Raw genomic sequence first — 18,327 nt, 5'->3', positions numbered from 1 at the left:
GCCTGTGAGGGCACCGAGAGTGGCAGCTCCCTTGCAGTGCTGCTGCCAGTCCCTTTGTGGTTGCTCTCCCTGCAGCTCCCGGCCTGGCTGTGCCCAGGGACCGTGGCACACGCACCCTGCATGTCCCCCCACAGATAAACCCCCTGGTGCCCACCCCAGCCCCTTCTGTGCCGCCAGGCTTGCCAGGTGACAGCCAGTGACCCAAGCCAAGCTGTTTTTGTACCTGCAGAAATTCTGTTGTCTCAACAGGATGGGGGAAAATGTTTTTTTCCCCTCCATCCTCCATCAGGACCCAAGTGTGTTGGGCTGCACTCCAAGACAGCTGTGCCCCAGGAATATTTTGGCTGCGTTTCTCCCTCTCATGTCCTGTTTGTTGCACCGGGCTTACCAAGGGGGAAAAAAAGAGACTCTTCCTGAAACTCCAGCTCCTCTCCTGCCTCCCACCAAGACGATTCATCTCCTCTTTGGCCGAAGCCCCTGGAGCATCCCTGGAAGGCTTACCTGTGCTGTCCGAGCTGCAGCCAGCGGCACAGCTGCTGGGAAAAGCATCCCAGCGCTTCGGGAGCCTTTGGATGGGCGGCGCGGCCGCCACCGGAGCGTTTCTCTGGCAGGTCCCAGCCCCGTAACCCAACCGGCCCCGGCGGTTTCAGGTGTCACCGGCCCGGAGGGACCGCATCCTGCATCCTGCATCCTGCGCGCTCCCAGGTGAGACCGGCAGGTGCGGCAGCGAGCCCCCCTCACCTGCGGCACGGGGGGACCCGGGTTACCGGGGAATGCCGTGCTCGCAGCTCGGGGAAGGCACGGGAATTTTGCTTTAGGGACTCCACCAGAGGCCGCGAGGCTGCAGGAATTTCTGGCCATTGCTAAGGAACGGCACAGGACGGGCGAGAGCAGCGGGAGGCAGCGCAGCATCCGCGCAGCATCCGCGCCGGGCTCGCACGGTGCCGGCCTGCCCGGGGCTGCGGGGCTCACGGGCTGATTTCACGGGTGGTTTTACGGCTTCGTTGCTCCTCGGCCTCCGCGGTACGGGCCGTGCTGTGCCCCGTTCCCGCCGGGGCGCCGGAGGGCGCTGGAAGCACCGGGAACCGGAGCGGCGCCGCTTCCGCCGGGCTGCGCTGCTCGGGCTGGCCCCGGTGGCACCCGGGGCTGCAGCGTGGCCAGGGAAGGGAACGGGGCTGGGGAGGGGCTGGGGGATTCCTGAGGGAGCTGGGGAGGGGCTCAGCCTGGAGAAAAGGGCGATCAGGAGGGATTTCTGGCTCTGCACAGCTCCTGCCAGGAGGGGACAGCCGGGGGGATTTGGGATCTTATCCCAGGGAACAGGGACAGGAGAGGGAACTCAGGCTGGGCTGGGCAGGCTCAGGGTGGGCACGGCAGGAGTTTCCCCATGGAAAGGGGGATCAGGCACTGGGCAGTTGTGAGTGCCCATCCCTGGAGGTGCCCAGGAATTCCTGGAGGTGGCACTCCGAGCTCTGGGCAGGATCAGGGTGGGCACGGCAGGAATTTCTCTATGGAAAGGGGGCTCAGGCACTGGGGAGTTGGGAGTGCCCATCCCTGGAGGTGCCCAGGAATTCCTGGAGGTGGCACTCCGAGCTCTGGGCATGGGGCACAGCTGGGGCTCCATGGGCTGCGAGGCTTTTTCCAGCCCGAAGGATTTGGGGATGTTTCTGTTTCGGGGATGCCCCGAGCAGTGCCCTCGCTGCTGCCGGAGGGGCTGCTCCATCCCTGGGCTCAGGGAGTGCCGGGCTCTGCTGCAGGACGGGCACCCCGGGGTCCAAGAGCGGCTCCTTTCCCTTCCAGGGCTCGGGATGGACTTCCTGACGCTCTTCGTGCTGTACCTGTGCTCCGTGCTCGCCGTCGGTGCCCTGCTGTGCCTGTGCTCGGGGAGGAAGGAGAGCTTCCTCACCAGGAGTGCCAACAGGGCCGGCCAGGTAAAGCGCTGCGCCTCCAGGGGGGTGAGCAGCTCCCCTCCTGCCCGTCTGCCCTGCTTTTGTGCTAAAATTAGTGCAACGGCTGTATTTGTTCTCAAAAAAAAAAAAAAAAAAAAAAAAGCCGGTGTGTGTGGTCAGGGTGACAATGTATTTCATCCTGTTTTAATGCCTGCTCTCAAGGAAGTGAGATAGAAGCAGAAATGCACTTCCTTTGGGTTGGTTAAACCCTGCCCAAGCAGGTGGTAAAAATCCTTTGGGTCTCCCAGTTCCCATCCCTGCCTGGGGTGAGGATGGAGCTTCTCACCGTGGCAGGAGTGCCTTTTCACTAACAGCACAGCACAGCCTGGAAAAATTAAATAAGAATCGGGCCCCAGGAGTTTGCAGTTTTGTGGTATTGCTGCTGTCACCAAGAGGAAAAAGGTGGGGGAGGTTTGAGGATTAAAATAGGGAGAGAATTCTAAGTGGTGGCAGATATTTGAGGGAAAGCTCTTTAATGTGTGTGCTAATGCTGCAGGCTCTTGTTCTCTAAGAAAGAAGCAGGAATGAAGAGCTTTAAAAGAGGATTAAGAATTGGCATTTTATTGTAAAAATGGGGAATTGGGAAAGCACCAGTTCATTTTTCTGTCTGTTGGGCTGTGTCTGAATGAAAAGGGAAAAAAAAATGCTGTAATGTTTCTGGAAGGTAAAGGATGAGAAAATTATCACTTAAATTGTAAATTATGTTTAATGCTGTTCACAGGAGTTCAGACAGACTTTTTTTTATTACTGGTATTATACTTCCTTTTGGTTTATAGACACACTGTGCAGAGAAATTGAATTTTTTCCCTCCATATCTTAATAGCTGCTGCTATGAAGTGTTTAAACAGCAGCAATTAAATTCCTGCTGTGGTGTGAAGCCACTGTCTGGAGGAATCCAGTCAATACTTGTGCCTGGGAAATAAATCCATGTGGACACAATCAATATTTTACCTGGGATATGAATACAGGCAATGCTGAGTGCAAGGTCACAACATCAGATAAATGATTGTGAGATGAGGAGCAATGCAATGCAAAGCCCAGAATGTCAGGAGGGTCTGAAGCCCCTAGAGAGCACCCAGAGGATGGGCAGGGGGTGCTGAAGGGCCTGGAGGGGCCATGGGGGAGCAGCTCAGGGCACTTGGCATTACCCTGCAGAGTGCTGAGGTTTCCTGCAGGTTCTTTTCGCTGGGTTTGTGTTTCCTCTTGGAAAAAAAAAAAAAAACAACCTTTTTTTTGCAAACCCTCGAGCCGCCGAGCTGAGACGCGCCGGTTCACACCCAAATATTTAGCATCCTCTCAGCTCCACATATGCTTTTTGCCTGCTGGTCTTTCACATCTGAGGCAAGAAGCTCTCACTGCATATTTTCTCTCCGTGTCAGCTAGAAATAGGCACAGCCCCTCTAATTCCTGGGTTGCTATGGAGACTGTCACTGGGAGCAGCCATTCCTCAGGCTCATCCCTGCCCCAGGGACTCCTTGAGCAGGGGCAGCTCCTGCAGCACGGCCAGCTGTGCTGGAAAGGGCAATTAGACACGGGGCCGTGGGGCTGGGGCAGGGCTGGAGCTGCACAAACTGCATTTTTGGGGTTTGGATGGCTCGTGGGATTTTTTTTCCCCCTCTCTTTTCTGGAGGCCACAAGCTTTATCCCTTTGCTTATCTCCCCCCGGCCTGTCAGATGGGATGAGGGAGCATATTGCAGCTGGGGGATTGCTCAGTTCTATCCCCTGCTTAACTCAGCCCAGCCCTGAGCCCACCCTAAGCTCCTTAGAACTTTCACACATTAACCCAGATATGTTTGCTTGGGGGGCTCCCAGGGGTATGGAACCTCAGCCCCCTGTGGAAAACCCCAGCAGCATTCCTGCCTCTCTTCCCTCCTCATGGAGAGGGGGCTCAGGCATGGGAACTGCCCGGGGAGCTTTGGGGTGCCCATCCCTGGGAGTGTCCAAGGAAGGACTGAGGGTGGCACTCAGAGCTCTGGGCTGGGACAAGGTGGGGATCTGTCACAGCTGGGACTCGAGGAGCCTGAAGGGCTCGTCCAGCCTTCTGTGATTCCATGTGTCATGGCTGGACGTTACGAAGGTCTCTCCCACCTTTGATTCTGTGGAGAGAAACTCCTGAAAATGAGCCCTCCTGCCCAGTGCTGGGGCTGTGCTGAGGGGTGAGGGACTTGCACTTAAACCTGAGCTTGCCCCGAGGCAGCAGGGCTGGCCAGGTAACACAGAGCTTCGTTTCCCCAGGTGCTGTCACTGCTGGTCCCCAGGCAGCTGCAGAGGGTGACGCAGCGGGCCCTGCACAGGCTCTTCCACACCAGGTATTGCACTTCCATGCCTTTGCCATTCGTTTTTACTCTGATTTCTGGTTGCTGCTGGGATCTCCTGGACCATCAGAGCTCTCAGTGTTACCCTCAGACGTTCTGTGTCCATTTGGGATGCCTGTCAGGGGTTACAGATTCCCTGGGAGGTTTGCCACACTGCTGTCTCTGCCTGCCTGGCTCCTTGTTCAGAGGGTGGTACCCAGAAATGTTTGAACACGTTGACAAATGAGGATAACGTGGCTCAGTAACAGATGTTGGTCACGCTGGTGGGATCCTGCAGCCCCACAGGAATTACCACAGCCTCTGTGGCAGCTGCAGATGGAGTCAGACACTCTCAGTCTCCATCCTCTCCCTCAAATCCCATTAGTCTCAGTCCAGCCTGGCTCTGCAGGTGGCTGAGGGGGAATCTGCCCAGCAGCCTGCTGGATCCAGGTGGATTTTGTGTGTCTGTAAACTCTGGTGCCTCAGGAAGGATTTAAATACCTTTTCTCTGGGGACAGCAGCTCGCTGTGACAGTGACTTCAGGGCTGTAAATCTGCAGCTGTGTTGGGAGTGCCTGTTCTGCTGATCCTCTGCTCTAACACTGTCAGAGGTGCTGGGATTCTCCACATGCTCTGGAACTGGTGCTCACTGCCCACCTCCTGCCACCCTTATTTCCTGACAGCTGGTTCCATTATTGCACAGTTTTGAAGATTATTTTGGGGGCTTTTTCTTTGCTTTCAGAGTAGCAAATGTCTTGTGGCAGAATGCTTTGTGGCCTATTGCTGTGGCATATTTTGTCAGCAGCGAGAGATTATAAGACTTTGTACTGACAGGGAAAAAACATCCAAAGGACATGTGAACAAAGCAGGGAATTTAGCTGACATATTTAAAGGAGTATATGTGGGAAGAAGAGAAGGAGAAGCCAGTGGATGGAGAAAACACTATTAATATACAATCCAAGCTGGCCTGAAAACCTAAAAGAGGTGTCTCCTTGCATTTGGAAAGTCTTTGATCACCTCTGAGTGTACTTGACCTGTTAATCAGGATGCTGATGTTAACTAGGCTGTCCCCTTTGCCCTGCAGGAGCTGTTTGTTTGTGGTCCTGCACGTGGCCCTGCAGGCTGCAGTGTTTGTGGAGTACACCTGGGAGGTGTTTGTGTACTGCTGGGAGCTGCAGTTCCACCTCCTCCTGCTGCTCCTGCCCTACCTGCTGCTGGCTGGCAACCTGGGCTGCTTCCTGCTCTGCTCCCGGGCCAACCCTGGTAAGACCACACTCATGCTCTGAAAACAGAAAAAAAGTGCTACAAATGCCATCTTTTAGTTCTGTTTCTTGCCTCTTTGGCAGGTGCAGTAACGAAGTCCAACGCTGCCTCCCTGGCTGAGGTTTATGCCTACGATGGGGTGTTGTTTCAGAGAGGCCTCGTGTGTCCCACGTGCACCGTGCAGAAACCAGCCAGGTCCAAGCACTGCAGTAAGGATCCGAAATTCCTTGATCACCATGGCAGTAAGACCTTCCCAAAGGCATTCTCCCCCAGGAGCTGCAGTTCCCACTACAGCTGTTCTGTTACCAGCTCAGTGCTCACAGGGCTGTGTTTGTTTTCCTGGGGTCCCAGGTCACAGCTGCATTTGCCCATCCCTGGAGCTGGTTGGGTGCTGTTTCTTCTCACAGAAATTACCAGTTCTGAGGGATCATTCAGGGTCAGGAACAGCTGAGCTTGTGAGCAGCTGGAATTATAAATGAGAAATTATCACCTGCCATGACGTCAGATCAGGATTTTCTGTTTCATAGCCACAGAATCCTGTAATGGTTTGGGCAGGGAGGGATCTTTAAAGCCCATCTCATGTCACCCCCTGCCAGGGGCAGGGACCCCTTCCACTGGCCCAGGGTGCTCCAAGCCCTGCCAGCCTGACCTGGAGCACTGCCAGGGATGAGAATTCCACCACCTCTTTTTATCATCTAAAATAAAGGTGGGAGCTCTCATCTCTGCCTCCCAGGTGCTTTGCCAGGCAGTACTGTCAGAGAAAGCAAAGTCTTGGAGCAGCAGTCTGGGTGAATAAAAGAGGAAATGGAATACGTTGTTTTTCTTAGGATACACACAATTGAATTTATTCAAGGTTGCCGTCAGCTAAACCCCGACTGCAACTCCCACGTATTTTCATCTTAAAAAGCACACAAAGATCAAACTGCTCACTGAAGGACAGAGTGCCAAGACTCTTGTTTTGCCCCTGCCTCTCGAGGTGTGTGCAGGACGTGCGTGCACCGCTTCGACCACCACTGCGTGTGGGTGAACAACTGCATCGGGGCGTGCAACGCCGGCGCGTTCCTGCTCTACCTGCTGTCCCTGACGGCCACCGCCGGCGCCGTGGCTGCTGTCACCGCTGCCTTCCTCACCCAGGTGCTGCTGCTCTCCAACGTCATGCACGGCACCTACCTGGACGCCCAGGGACAGGAGCAGCCCGTGGAGATCCCCGTCCTCGTCCAGGTCGGGCCGTGCCGTGCCGTGTTCTGTCTGCGCGCTTGGAACAGTGTTCTCCAGCGTGGGGACAGGCTGCAGGGTTTGGGGACAGGCTGCAGGGTTTGGGGCAGACTGCAGGGTTTGGGACAGTCTGCAGGGTTGGGGACAGGCTGCAGGGTTGGGGACAGGCTGCAGGGTTTGGGACAGACTGCAGGGTTTGGGACAGTCTGCAGGGTTTGGGACAGTCTGCAGGGTTTTGGGACAGGCTGCAGGGTTGGGGACAGGCTGCAGGGTTTGGGACAGGCTGCAGGGTTTTTGCTGTTTTATACATGTAACTAGATTTAGAAAACTGCCACTGCTGAATACTTCAGGAATGGGGTGTTTTTCTCACAGCAGTTCCCATCCTACAGATTCCTGTCTGCAGGATCTGTCACTCAGCAGCTCTGGTTCATAGAGAAGGAATTTCCATTCCAATGATTAGCTGAGGTAGTGAAGTTTAGGAAACAGCTGAGAGTCCCTGAGGTACCTTGTGGAGGTGTTAAAGCAGGACACACCTGGAATGCAGACACAGTTCCACGTGCACAGGGATGTGCATTCCAGCTGGGGCTCTGCAGTGCCCATGGGATTCAACCCTCCCACATTTTAACTCACTTTTCTCTTTCTCTGCAGCACCTTTTCTTGACTTTCCCTAGGATTGTCTTCATGCTGGGGTTTGTCATCCTGCTCACACTCGTGCTGGGGGGATATTGCTCCTTCAGTCTGTATCTGGCCCTCACCAACCAAACCACCAATGAATGGTGCAAATCCCGAGGATTTGGGGGCTCCCCCCATCTCCCCTCACAGCCTCGTGCCAGACCCCTCGTCTACAGAAACATTTATTCCAAAGGGATCTGGAGGAATTTAAAGGAAATCTTTAACCCTCCCGCCGTGTTGGAAAGGAAGAAGGAAACATGAAGACATTATTGTTTCTCTGGGCATTTTAAAATGTTTTCTAAGACTTGAGTTCAGCAGTGGGCTTGGCTGCCCCAGGCAGATTTTGGAACAGGATTACTGCAGAATTCACATCCTGGTGCCTCAGCAGAGCATCATTTGAGCTCCCTCCCTCAGTGAGACTCAGGGCCAGCTCAGTCCTGGCCCCTGAATTCAGGGATTTGTCCATCTTCCCAAAGTGAGTCTTTATCTCTGGGAAGGGCTACCACAGAGCTCCTGTGAATTTGGAGGGAGCAGCATCTTTTTGTATCTTTCTTTGGGAAACAATTAAGCCATGATTGTTAACAATGACTACAGCAGGTTGTGTGTGTTGAGCTGAAAGAATGATTTCTGGCAGGGTCTTACCTGCAGAAACCATGTCCTACTGAGCTTTGGAGCACTAACTTCAGGAAGGAAATTAAAGTGTCCCTGTTCTCCTCTCCTCCCAGAATTTCTTCTGTTTGAGTATAATAGAAGAGAAATTGGAAAAAAAAATGTAGTAAGAACTTTAAATAATTTTATTTTTAAAAATGTATTTATTTACATGCCAAATCTGTACAATATGCAATTAAAAATCCATATATGGTTAAAAAAAACCAAATTGCTATACAATATGGCTTTCCAGCCCCCAGGCTGGCTCTCAGAGCAGCCTGGCTGGCATTGCAGGGTACAATGATGCATTCATAGACCAGTACATAAGGCTACTTGTCCAGGATACCAAAGAAAAGAGAAATACTGCAGTACCGTGCCTTGGGAGGCCTGAAGGAGTGAGGTTAAAGGCATGAGAGTGTTTCAGTGGTGCTCAACACACACCACAACTCCTTAGGTTTGGTTTTCTCAACTTGTTTTAAATGCATATATTTAAATAATCCCTCGAGAGACCCCCACATACTTGCTACACTTTATGAATCCTTTCACAAACCAGACCACTGGTGTCCCATGGTGGGCACAGGGGGCTGATTCCCAAAGGATCTTCCTTAATTCGAGGCTGCTGTACAGAATACTGAGTGCCACTTGTGACCTGTCAGTCTGCTCAGGGCGACCAGGCCAAGGGTTTAACTCCTGGTATTGGTTTTAGACTGAGAACACCTCGGGCCTGCCCTGCTCTGTCCCATTTCAGACCTGTTCTGTCCCATTTTAGACCTGTTCTAGCTAGCCCATTTTAGACCTCTCCTTTCCCATTTTAGACCTGTTCTATCCTGTTTCAGACTAGTCCTGTCCCATTTTAGACCTGTCCTGTCCCATTTTAGACCTGTCCTGTCCCGTTTCAGACCCGTCCTGCCCCGTTTCAGACCTGTCCTGTCCCATTTCAGACCTGTCCTTTCCCATTTTAAACCTGTTCTATCCCATTTCAGACCTGTCCTTTCCTGTTTCAGACCTGTTCTATCCCATTTCAGACCTGTTCTATCCCACTTTAGACCTGTTCTATCCCACTTTAGACCTGTCCTGCCCCGTTTCAGACCCGTCCTGTCCCATTTCAGACCTGTCCTGCCCCGTTTCAGACCTGCCCTGTCCTGTTTTAGGCCGGTTCTATCCCATTTCAGACCTGTCCTGCCCCGTTTCAGACCTGTTCTATCCCACTTTAGACCTGTTCTATCCCACTTTAGACCTGTCCTGCCCCATTTCAGACCTGCCCTGTCCCATTTCAGACCCGTCCTGTCCCATTTCAGACCTGTCCTGCCCCGTTGCAGACCTGCCCTGTCCTGTTTTAGGCCGGTTCTATCCCATTTCAGACCTGTCCTGTCCCGTTTCAGACCTGCCCTGTCCCGTTTCAGACCCGCCCTGTCCCCTTTGGGCCTGCCCTGTCCTGTTTCAGACCTGCCCTGTCCCCTTTGGGCCTGCCCTCCACTTTAGACCTGTTCTATCCCACTTTAGACCTGCCCTGTCCTGTTTTAGGCCGGTTCTATCCCGTTTCAGACCTGCCCTGCCCCGTTTCAGACCTGTCCTGCCCCGTTTCAGACCCGTCCTGTCCCCTTTGGGCCTGCCCTGTCCCGTTTCAGACCCGCCCTGTCCCCTTCGGGCCTGCCCTGTCCCCTGAGCACTCCCCAGGCTCCCCGAGCAGCCCCAGTGCCCAGGTGTGCAGCTGCTGTCCCTCACACGATCACGGTCTGCACCTCCACCTCGCCCTCCTGCGCGGCGGCGATCACGAACTCCCCGGCGTGCTCCATGATCTCGATGTCCTCGGACGCCACCATGGTGACGGTGGCCTCCTGCGCGGCCAGGCCGCCCTCGGCGGCCAGCACGGCGCCGTCGCCGATGGCCGAGGCCAGGGTCATGGCCACCTGCTCGGTGAGGCTCTCGGGCGTGGCGATGGTGATGGCGTCGGCGGCGTCGGCGGCCGCGGCGCCCTCGGCCACGGTGACGTTCTGCACGATGATCTGGTGGCCCGAGTTGGCCTGGTTGACGATCTGCTGCACCACCTTCATGATGTGGCTGTCCACCTGCGAGGGGACAGGGGCTGAGCTGAGGCTGCTGCGTTCGGGGGCCTGCCAGCACCGGGCAGTGACGGCAGCAGCTCTGCTCCAGGCTGCTCACCCCAGCAACAGGCTCTGCAGTGTGTCACCCCTCCTGTCACTGCTTTACCTCATGTCTTGTTCCCTCTATTATTTCAGTAGCTTCACTGGTCTCCATGTCTTCGGTAGAAGTCTGGAAGACAAGATTATTCTCTTTTTAGGTTCTTATAAAAAGAATTTTATCACTAAGATATAATTCACTCAGATCTTTTACACAAGATCTACTAGCATGCAGTAGCTACTCCAAAGACAACTCCTTGACATTCCCTTCCAATCCCATTATCAGGAACTACTTAAAAGGAATGCACAATGTTGACAAATAACTGAAAGAGAATGTCCTCCCTCAGCACTTGGCCACGCAGCAGATTTTTCTCCTACTGGAGAAGAACTACAGCAGCACTCAATAACTGAGCTGTGTTACCCTGCTGGGGTGAGAACTGGCTCTGTGTGACATGCAGAATTCATTGCTTTTGGCAGCCTCTGTTAAAAACAACAGAGATTATCTGGGACACAGGAAGATAAACAGAAATGAGAGAAAATAGGAGGGAAAGCTGAAGCAAGTGAGGACCTAAAATCTGGTGTGGTCAGAAGTTCTCAGGCCAATAGAAATGGGAGAAAATGGGAGGGAAAGCTGAAGCAAGCTTGTGAGGACCTAAAATCTGGTGTGGTCAGAAGTTCTCAGGCTCAGCCTCCTGGCACACACAGCACTTGGGGAGGGTGGGGAAGCTTCCAAGTGCTTTCCTTCCAAACAAGGCTGATCCCACTGCCTCCTGGGGCCATGCAGGCAGGGCAGAGCCCGTTTTACCTTCTCCCAAAAGCCTGGAGCAGGAAGGTGAACAACTGCAGAGTTTTTCCTGACCAAACCCTGTGCTAAGCTCCCAATGAGCAGGCTGGCTGCCCCTCCTCACCTCGATGATGTATTCCTGGGTGTCTGCCACCACTGAGGAGAACTCCACCAGAACCGTGTGCGGATCCTCCGAAAGGACCGTGGCTGCCAGGTTGTCAGCAGACTGGCTCTCCTCTGACACTATCACTTCTTCCACCTCTTTCATAGCCAGGAGGCAGCCACCTGCATGCAAGTCCAGAAAAACATCATTTTTTGTGACCATCTCCAGTAGCAGCTGGAAGATGTGACACAGCACCAGCAAGGGGATGCCACGGACGAGTGACCAGTGGCACTTGAGGGGCTCCTGGCCCACCAGGACAAGCCAAGGAACAGCCCAGGAGAGTCCCAGTGACACCAGGAGCAGGGCAGCTGTCCAGTGCAACTCCAAACACCACATGGGTAAATTCAGGTGGTAAAAACACTCAGAGTTTCCAAGCCATGTGTGAAGAACATACAGGAGGAATTTGGGTATATTTTAAATAATTGATCTTTTCTGCTGATACATCTCAGTATCTCCTACAAAAGTCAATTTTTTCCTCCAGTAAACTTGCATTGTTCCTTTGGAATAACACTGTCAGCACTACCTGAAGAAGTCTGGAAATCCCTGCTTAGGAGCTAAAAGAGCAGCAAGTCCAGTTCAACTAATCCCACCAAACCAGATGATTGGTGAGAACTTTACCCAGACACTTCCTTCCCAGAACATGCCCACTTCCATGTGGGTCATCAGATCCACAGAATTCACAGAATGACCAGGTTGGAAGAGACCTTAAAAATCATCAAATCCAACCCAGCCCCAACACCTCAACTAAACCACGGCACTGACTGCCACATCCACTCTTGTTTTAAACACATCCAGGGATGGTGACTCCACCACCTCCTGGGCAGCCATTCCAATACTTCCTGTAAAAAACGTTTTCCTAATATCCCAGCTCTACTTCCCTTGACACAGCTTGAGACCGCGTCCTCTGCTTCTGTCAGCTGCTGAGATCCACCCTCAGCACCATTCCCAGGTGCAAGCCCTGCTCACCTTTGGTTTTGAGGTGCCTGTTGAGGGTGCCGTGCTCGGCGAAGCCGCGCCCGCACTTGTAGCACTTGAAGGGCTTCTCGCCGGTGTGGTGGCGGATGTGGCGCACCAGGGAGCCCTTCTCCCGGAAGCCCCGGCTGCAGAACTGGCACACGTAGGGCTTGTCCTCCAGGTGGGTACGGAAATGCACCTGCTGCGCGTTCTGCACGCGCAGGGAGGCAAGGCAAGGGCTCAGGAAGGACGCGGCCAACTCACGGACGCGCGGTTTTGCTCCCAGGGTGGAACTCCGTTTTTTTTTATTATAGGGCACGAGGATGATTTTCTTGGGGCGTGGTTTAGGAATGGTACTTCCCAAGTCAGTGCTCACGCCATGCCTCTCCAAACCATGAGCCACTCACTTGTTCTCCCTCTCTCCCTCCCCTCACAGTGGGCTGGGGAGGAGAACTGGAGGCACAAAATGTGAAGATCATGGACTGAGATAAGAACAATTTACCAGAAAGAGAAATAAGATAAAAAACCACTACTGATGACAGAGAGTGCAAGAAAGAGATGAGCAACTCACCTGCCCTAATAATAGACAGAAGGAACCCCTTTCCCCCACACCAGAATGTTCTAGCCATGCACCCTCCTGGCTACTGCAAAAATTAACCCAGTCCTGGCCAGAACCAGGACACTGTTATTGCATATTTGCTCCACACACGAAGGAACAGTTTCTTCAGAAATGTGATGGTTTTACAAAGACTCTCCCTTTGCCCACTAAGCCAAAACATCTTTCTGGAGTTTCAGCTCACAGAATCACTGAATGGTCTAGGTTGGAAAGAACCTTAAGGAACATCTTGTTCCACCCCCCTGCCACGGGCAGGGACACCTTTCGCTATCCCAGGTTGTTCCAAGCCTTGTCCAACCCGGCCTTGTACACTTGCAGGGATGGAGCAGCCACAACTTCTCCGGGCTGCAAGAGACAGGCGAGCTCTTTGAGGAGCAAAGCCTCCTGCCCTCTGCCAAAGCCTGGCTCTGGGGATGCCAGTGAGGAGGTCTGGGAGGGGGGCCCACCTTTGTCTTGTAGCGCTTGCCGCACTTGGGGCAGGCGTAGGGCCGCTCGTCCGAGTGCACCCGCCGGTGCCCCTTCACGTGGGCAATGGTCTTGTAGAGCTTGCCACACTCCCCGCAGCGGAACCGCCGCTCGTTCACGTGCACCTCCTGGTGCTTCTTCAGCAGGTAGCCCTTGGTGAACTCCTTGCCACACTCCTCACACTTGAAAGGTTTGTACTCTGGAGGGACAGAGGGGAAAATGTGTGGTTGATCCAGGGCGAGCACACAGGAGGTGGTACAGGAGTAACTGAATTGTAACAAAAAGGGAGCTGGAGAAGGGGAGGAATTGTACTGTCAACCACGTGTGTGGGCTTTCACAGAACCCCAAAATAGCTGGGGTGGGAAGGGACCTCTGGTGATCATCCAGTCCAGCCCCCTGCCCAGGCAGGGTCACCTGGAGCAGGTGACACAGGAACGTGTCCAGGGCTCTGCCACCCTCACTGCAAAATGGTTTTTCCTCATGTCAACATGGAACTTGTTGTGTTTTAGTTCCTGCCCATTGCTCCTCATCCTGTCACGGAACAGAGTCTGGCACCATCTCTGACACCCCTGGGAGGGATTGGTATGGATTGATGGATCCCTCTCAGCCTTCCCTTCTCCAGACTGACCAGGCCCAGCTCCTGCAGTCTCTCCTGATCAGGGGAGCTGTACATGGCTGAGGTCACTGAGCCACAGCTGGTGTCACACAGCAGCCCCAGCAGCACTTTACCTGTGTGACTCTTGCTGTGAGTTTCCAGGGCAGCAGCTTCATTGAAGGCTTCATTACAGTGAGAGCAAATGTAACGTTTGTACCCATTGGTTCTTTCTGCAGGTGTCTGCTGGAGAGAAAATGGGAAAACTGCTTTTTATTTTTGTACTGGTGTGTCCAGTTAGGATTGCTACCCAAATTCCCAATTAAGCACTCCAGCTTTGAGAGGAAAGAGATCTCTGTTGTGAAAAGAGACAGCACGTGTGTGAAGGAACATTTCCCTTAAATCACACCTGCACAATGTAACTTAAAACCTGACACAGGCACAGGCAAACACATAAGGACAACAAACCATCTACTGCCCACAGCCAAATACAGACAAGGAAGGTTAAAAAATTAATCTGTTGATGGAATACAAACATACAGACTCCGCTCCTTCCAGTTTAGCACACTGCTCCCCACACGGCTCCTCTTCTACTTCCACCCCTTTGTTTTCCAGCTCTTCTGGAGCAGCTGCCAAAGGTTCCTCTGGCTTCTGCACCTCCTCCACGGCCACTCTCTCGATGACAATCCCCGAATTCCTCATGGCCTGCCTCAGCAGGTTCTCACTGTTCACTTCCCCCTCGCAGGGCAGCTCCTCGGGATGCGGCTGCTGAAGGAACAAAGAGCAAGTTGGGCACAGCAAACCCACAACGTTTTACAGCAACACTGCTGCAGGGCCACTCTCTCTGGGGTGTCCAGTGCTGTGCTATGGGGTTGAAAAGATCAACCAGGAAATACCTCGGGCTGAGGAAGAGGATGAGGTGGATCTGTACTCTGACAAGTCCACCAAGTTCATTCCACACTCAGATTTACTGTCAGTACCTCTGCTCAGGAGGTGGAACGTTCTTTGTGTAAAACACACAGAGGGTGTTTGAGGCAAACAACACTCACATCTGGCTCCAGGGGTTTTGCATCCAGCACGGGAAGCTCCTGCATCTGGACGTGGACCTCATGGAGCACGTTGCCTTTTGCATCTGTCACGAGGTGGATGACAGGGGAGGCCTCGATGGATTCGCTCGCGATGGAGGACACTGTGTCTGTGCTGGAGCTGCAGGGCCCTGCAAGGATGATCCACGTGGGGAAATGCCCCCCTCAGCAACTCCCTGTGCACTAAAAAATCTGCCTTAGAGCACAAGGTGCCTGCTAACACCACCTTTGTAGCAGATCCTCAAACATTCTTGAGTTCACGCCCGACTTCAAGGTAATAACTTTGCTCTATAAATTATTTTTTTCTGGTATAGAAAATAAAATTTCAAAACCATGGGAATAATTCTTATCATAAATAAGAATCATGGAATGGTTTGGGTTGGAAGGGATCTTACAGTGCCACCCCCTGCCATGGGCAGGGACACTTTCCCTTTCCACCATCTCAGGCTGCTCCAAGCCCTGTCCAATCTGGCCTTGGGCACTGCCAGGGATGGGGCAGCCACAGCTGCTCTGGGCACCCTGTGCCAGAAGGAATTTCTATTCCAAGTGCTGTGAGGGTTTGGCTTTATCAGACAGGAGGCAGGTCCTGGCAGCATCACTGACCTGAGGGCAGATCATCTTTGTTGACAACTATTTCTTTGGTCACGTTGAAGCGGATTTTTTCAGTGCAAGGTGTCAGAGATTTAAGGTGCCGAGTCAAAGCTCCTGATTCCCGGAAGCTTTTCCCACATTTCTTGCATTTGTAAGGTCTTTCATCTGGAAATGACAAGAATCAAACAACTACATTAAAGCCATCAATGCCAGCATCAGCTCTGTGTGACAGCCTGAAGAACATATTCAGCTTTCTACAGCACATGACTGCGCCTATCCCAGAACCTTCCACTGCCTCCCAGCACCCTGAATTCTGGGGAGCTCAATGGTCTCAGCTCAGCAAAACATGGGAAGCAGCAAGGAATTCCACTGGAAGGCAAATGGATAACCACAGACAGCTCCAGTAACAAGGAGCTCTGTTTGGCAGAACTCTTACCCGTGTGCCGCCGATGGTGTCGGATCAGAGACCCCTTTGTCCTGAAGGAAGTCCCACAGAGTTTGCACTCATAGTCCTTCCTGCTGCTGTGAGTGATCATGTGAGCTTTGAGGATGCTGGCCTAGGGAAAGAATTTCCTTTAAGAGACGTTCCAAAGAGTTTGAAGATTTTACATTTTAGCTGTAAAGAACAACAACAAGGCTCCTTGTGAAGGCAGAACTTCCCTCTGGGAAGTGTGGCAGGCAGTAAAGCTACGCTGCTACTGAGTCTTGGCATCTCTTAGCCTAAAAGGCTCCCTAACCCACACCAGCAGAGGGGATACTCACAGTTTTAAATGTCTTCTGGCACAGCTCACACACGTATCGCCCCTCCTTGTTCACCTGCAGCTTGACCTTGATCAGCTCGCTGGAAATGTCCTGCTCCTGCTCCTCGGGGCTGCCCTGCTCCTCACTGACCTCCCCATCCACGTGGCCATTCGGGTTCTCAAACACATGGTCTCCTGCTACAATGACCTCTTTGATGTGCCCACTGCCTGGGAAAAGGTGGGGAGACACTTGGGTTCTTTGCAGGAAACAAACCATCTACTGTCTCAGCAGGTCATGAAGGAAGGAGAAAAGATATCTTAAATATGCCACTTGAGTCTTTGCAACCTTCTCATTATAGCAGCATAAATGGGCACCTTCTGGAACAGAGTTTAACATCTAGTTTGTATTAATTAAGCTGAAGGAGCGTGGCTTTAGAATAGGTATTGCAAAGGAATTGTGAGGGTGGGCAGGCCCATGGGCATTTTCTGGAACAGAGCTTAACATCTAATTTGTATTAATTAGTTGTATTAATTAAGCTGAAGGAGTGTGGCTTTAGAATAGGTATTGCAAAGGAATTGTGAGGGTGGGCAGGCCCTGGCACAGGGTGCCCAGAGCAGCTGTGGCTGCCCCTGGATCCCTGGCAGTGCCCAGGCCAGGCTGGACAGGGCTTGGGGCAGCCTGGGACAGTCGAAGGTGTCCCTGGCAGGCAGGGGTGGCACTGGGTGGGCTTTGAGGCCCCTCCCAACCCAACCCATCCCACGACTATTCCGTGGCCCTGATGGGGAAGGACTGCAGAGCTGCCCCAGGGCTGCCTCCCAGAGCTCTGTGGGAACAGCCCCAAATCCCAGTGACACGGAGGTGTCACCCACCCAACCACGCCCCAAAGCCATCAGAAGAGGTCACAGATGAGGGAACGGGTACCAGACACCCTGGGGATGCCAAGGCACTGCCAGAGCTCACCTACGATGGCCGAGGCGTTGCTGATCTCCTCTGCTATGGAAGATGCTTCAACGACAATGTGAGCAACAGTGATGGACTCCTCGACAGCAGGAACCACCTGCCGGCACAGAGCACCTCTCAGCAGGCAGGTTCTGCTCGTCTGAGCACACCGCTCCCTCCCCTCCAACCCAACAGACCGTTGCATCCTAATTAATTCCAGCCCCGGCTGGGAGAAGCCGCTGTCACCTTTTGTCCTTCCTGGCCGAGGAGGCCGGCGAGCGCGTCGGGAGGGCGCTGGCAGCGCTTCTGCAGCTTGTGCTGCACGAACTCCTGCAGCGAGCTGAACTCCGACTGGCAGCGCCCGCACCTGTGCACGTCATCCTCGTCTGCGGGGAAAGCGCCGTCAGCGGGGCCGGGACGCGGCCCGCGGTGCGCTCCGCGCTCGGCCCCGCCAGCGCACCGGGCCCGGGACCCCGTGCGATCCCAGCCTGTCCCGGGATACACCCGGCCCGGGCATGCTGCAGGGGAGCGCGGCGATCCCGGCCCAGGCACGCGGAGACCCCGCCGCCTCCCGCCCCCCGCGGGCAGCACCGGCCCGGCCCCCTCACCCCCCGGGCCGCGCCGCCGCCAGGCCTGGCGGTGCCGGCCGGGGCCCCGTGAGGGCGGTACCTCCCCGGCCCGGCCCGGCCGCTTCTGCCGTAAGCGCCGCCGGCCCCGCGCCCGTTGCCATCGCGGCCCCCGTGTCGCAACGCGCCGCAAGATGGCGGCTTTACGGCCGTGTCGTCATAACAACGGGACGGGGCTCGGCGGGGAACGCGCCCGCCGCGCGGAGGTTCCGGGCGCCGGCGGGAGGTGTCGGGGCACGGTCCCTCCGCTGCCCCCGGTGATGGCCGGACCCCGAGCCCCGGCGGAGCGGAGCCCGGGCGGTTCCCGACGAGTTACCGCGGAGTTGCCTAACGCGTTACCGAACGAGCCCCGGCGCGCCCTGGCCAATAGCAGCGCTCGGGGGGCGGGCCCTCGCGCCGGGCGGCCAATGAGAGCGCAGCGCGCCGGGCGCCATCGGCGGCGACGTGCGGGAGGACGGAGGGGACACCGGGCGCCGGCTCCCGGCGGGGCGGGCGTGGCCGCCGGCAGCGCCGCCCAATGGGGACGCGGTCCGTGCGGAGCGCTGCCAATGGGGAGGCGCGGGCGGCGGGCGCGCGGGGCGGCGAGGAAAGT

General features: G+C 54.6%; 3 protein-coding genes across 8 annotated transcripts in view; 2 read left to right on the top strand and 1 right to left on the bottom strand.

Annotated features, from left to right (window-relative positions):
- Window positions 1–1,100: 1,100 nt before the first annotated feature.
- ZDHHC4 (zinc finger DHHC-type palmitoyltransferase 4) lies at window positions 1,101–8,063 on the top strand. Its single transcript, XM_041401346.1, has 7 exons — window positions 1,101–1,161; window positions 1,798–1,928; window positions 4,183–4,256; window positions 5,325–5,503; window positions 5,587–5,712; window positions 6,480–6,724; window positions 7,367–8,063. Exons 2-7 carry the CDS (start codon window positions 1,806–1,808, stop codon window positions 7,649–7,651), a joined length of 1,032 nt encoding a protein of 343 aa, XP_041257280.1. The 5' UTR covers window positions 1,101–1,161; window positions 1,798–1,805; the 3' UTR covers window positions 7,652–8,063.
- A 119-nt stretch (window positions 8,064–8,182) lies between these two features.
- E4F1 (E4F transcription factor 1) lies at window positions 8,183–17,227 on the bottom strand. 6 transcript variants are annotated; one of them, XM_041401345.1, is made up of 13 exons: window positions 17,131–17,227; window positions 16,192–16,393; window positions 15,866–15,986; window positions 15,442–15,594; window positions 14,803–14,969; window positions 14,294–14,521; window positions 13,891–13,999; window positions 13,143–13,360; window positions 12,093–12,291; window positions 11,088–11,248; window positions 10,250–10,312; window positions 9,669–10,107; window positions 8,183–9,504 (listed from the first exon to the last, which is right to left on the bottom strand). In XM_041401345.1, exons 3-12 carry the CDS (start codon window positions 15,963–15,965, stop codon window positions 9,760–9,762), a joined length of 1,746 nt encoding a protein of 581 aa, XP_041257279.1. In that variant the 5' UTR covers window positions 15,966–15,986; window positions 16,192–16,393; window positions 17,131–17,227; the 3' UTR covers window positions 8,183–9,504; window positions 9,669–9,759. The 6 variants fall into 6 exon arrangements, with proteins under 6 accessions (XP_041257279.1, XP_041257275.1, XP_041257276.1 ...); XM_041401341.1 differs by lacking the exon at window positions 17,131–17,227 and having other exon boundaries at window positions 8,183–8,960; window positions 9,087–9,504; window positions 16,192–16,449; XM_041401342.1 differs by lacking the exon at window positions 17,131–17,227 and having other exon boundaries at window positions 8,183–9,338; window positions 9,544–10,107; window positions 16,192–16,449.
- Window positions 17,228–17,869: 642 nt separating this feature from the next.
- LOC121334449 (phosphoglycolate phosphatase) overlaps window positions 17,870–18,327 on the top strand; it is a 4,527-nt gene continuing 4,069 nt past the window's right edge. Inside the window, exon 1 of the mRNA XM_041401601.1 lies at window positions 17,870–18,179. Within this exon, the coding sequence (XP_041257535.1) occupies window positions 17,870–18,179 (310 nt within the window). The remainder of the gene's footprint in view (window positions 18,180–18,327) is intronic.

Source organism: Onychostruthus taczanowskii, unplaced genomic scaffold (genome assembly GCF_017590055.1).
Source record: "Onychostruthus taczanowskii isolate IOZ18803 unplaced genomic scaffold, ASM1759005v1 scaffold19, whole genome shotgun sequence".
In the NCBI taxonomy this organism is placed as follows: Eukaryota; Metazoa; Chordata; class Aves; order Passeriformes; family Passeridae; genus Onychostruthus; species Onychostruthus taczanowskii.
This window is presented reverse-complemented; position numbering and strand designations above follow the sequence as displayed.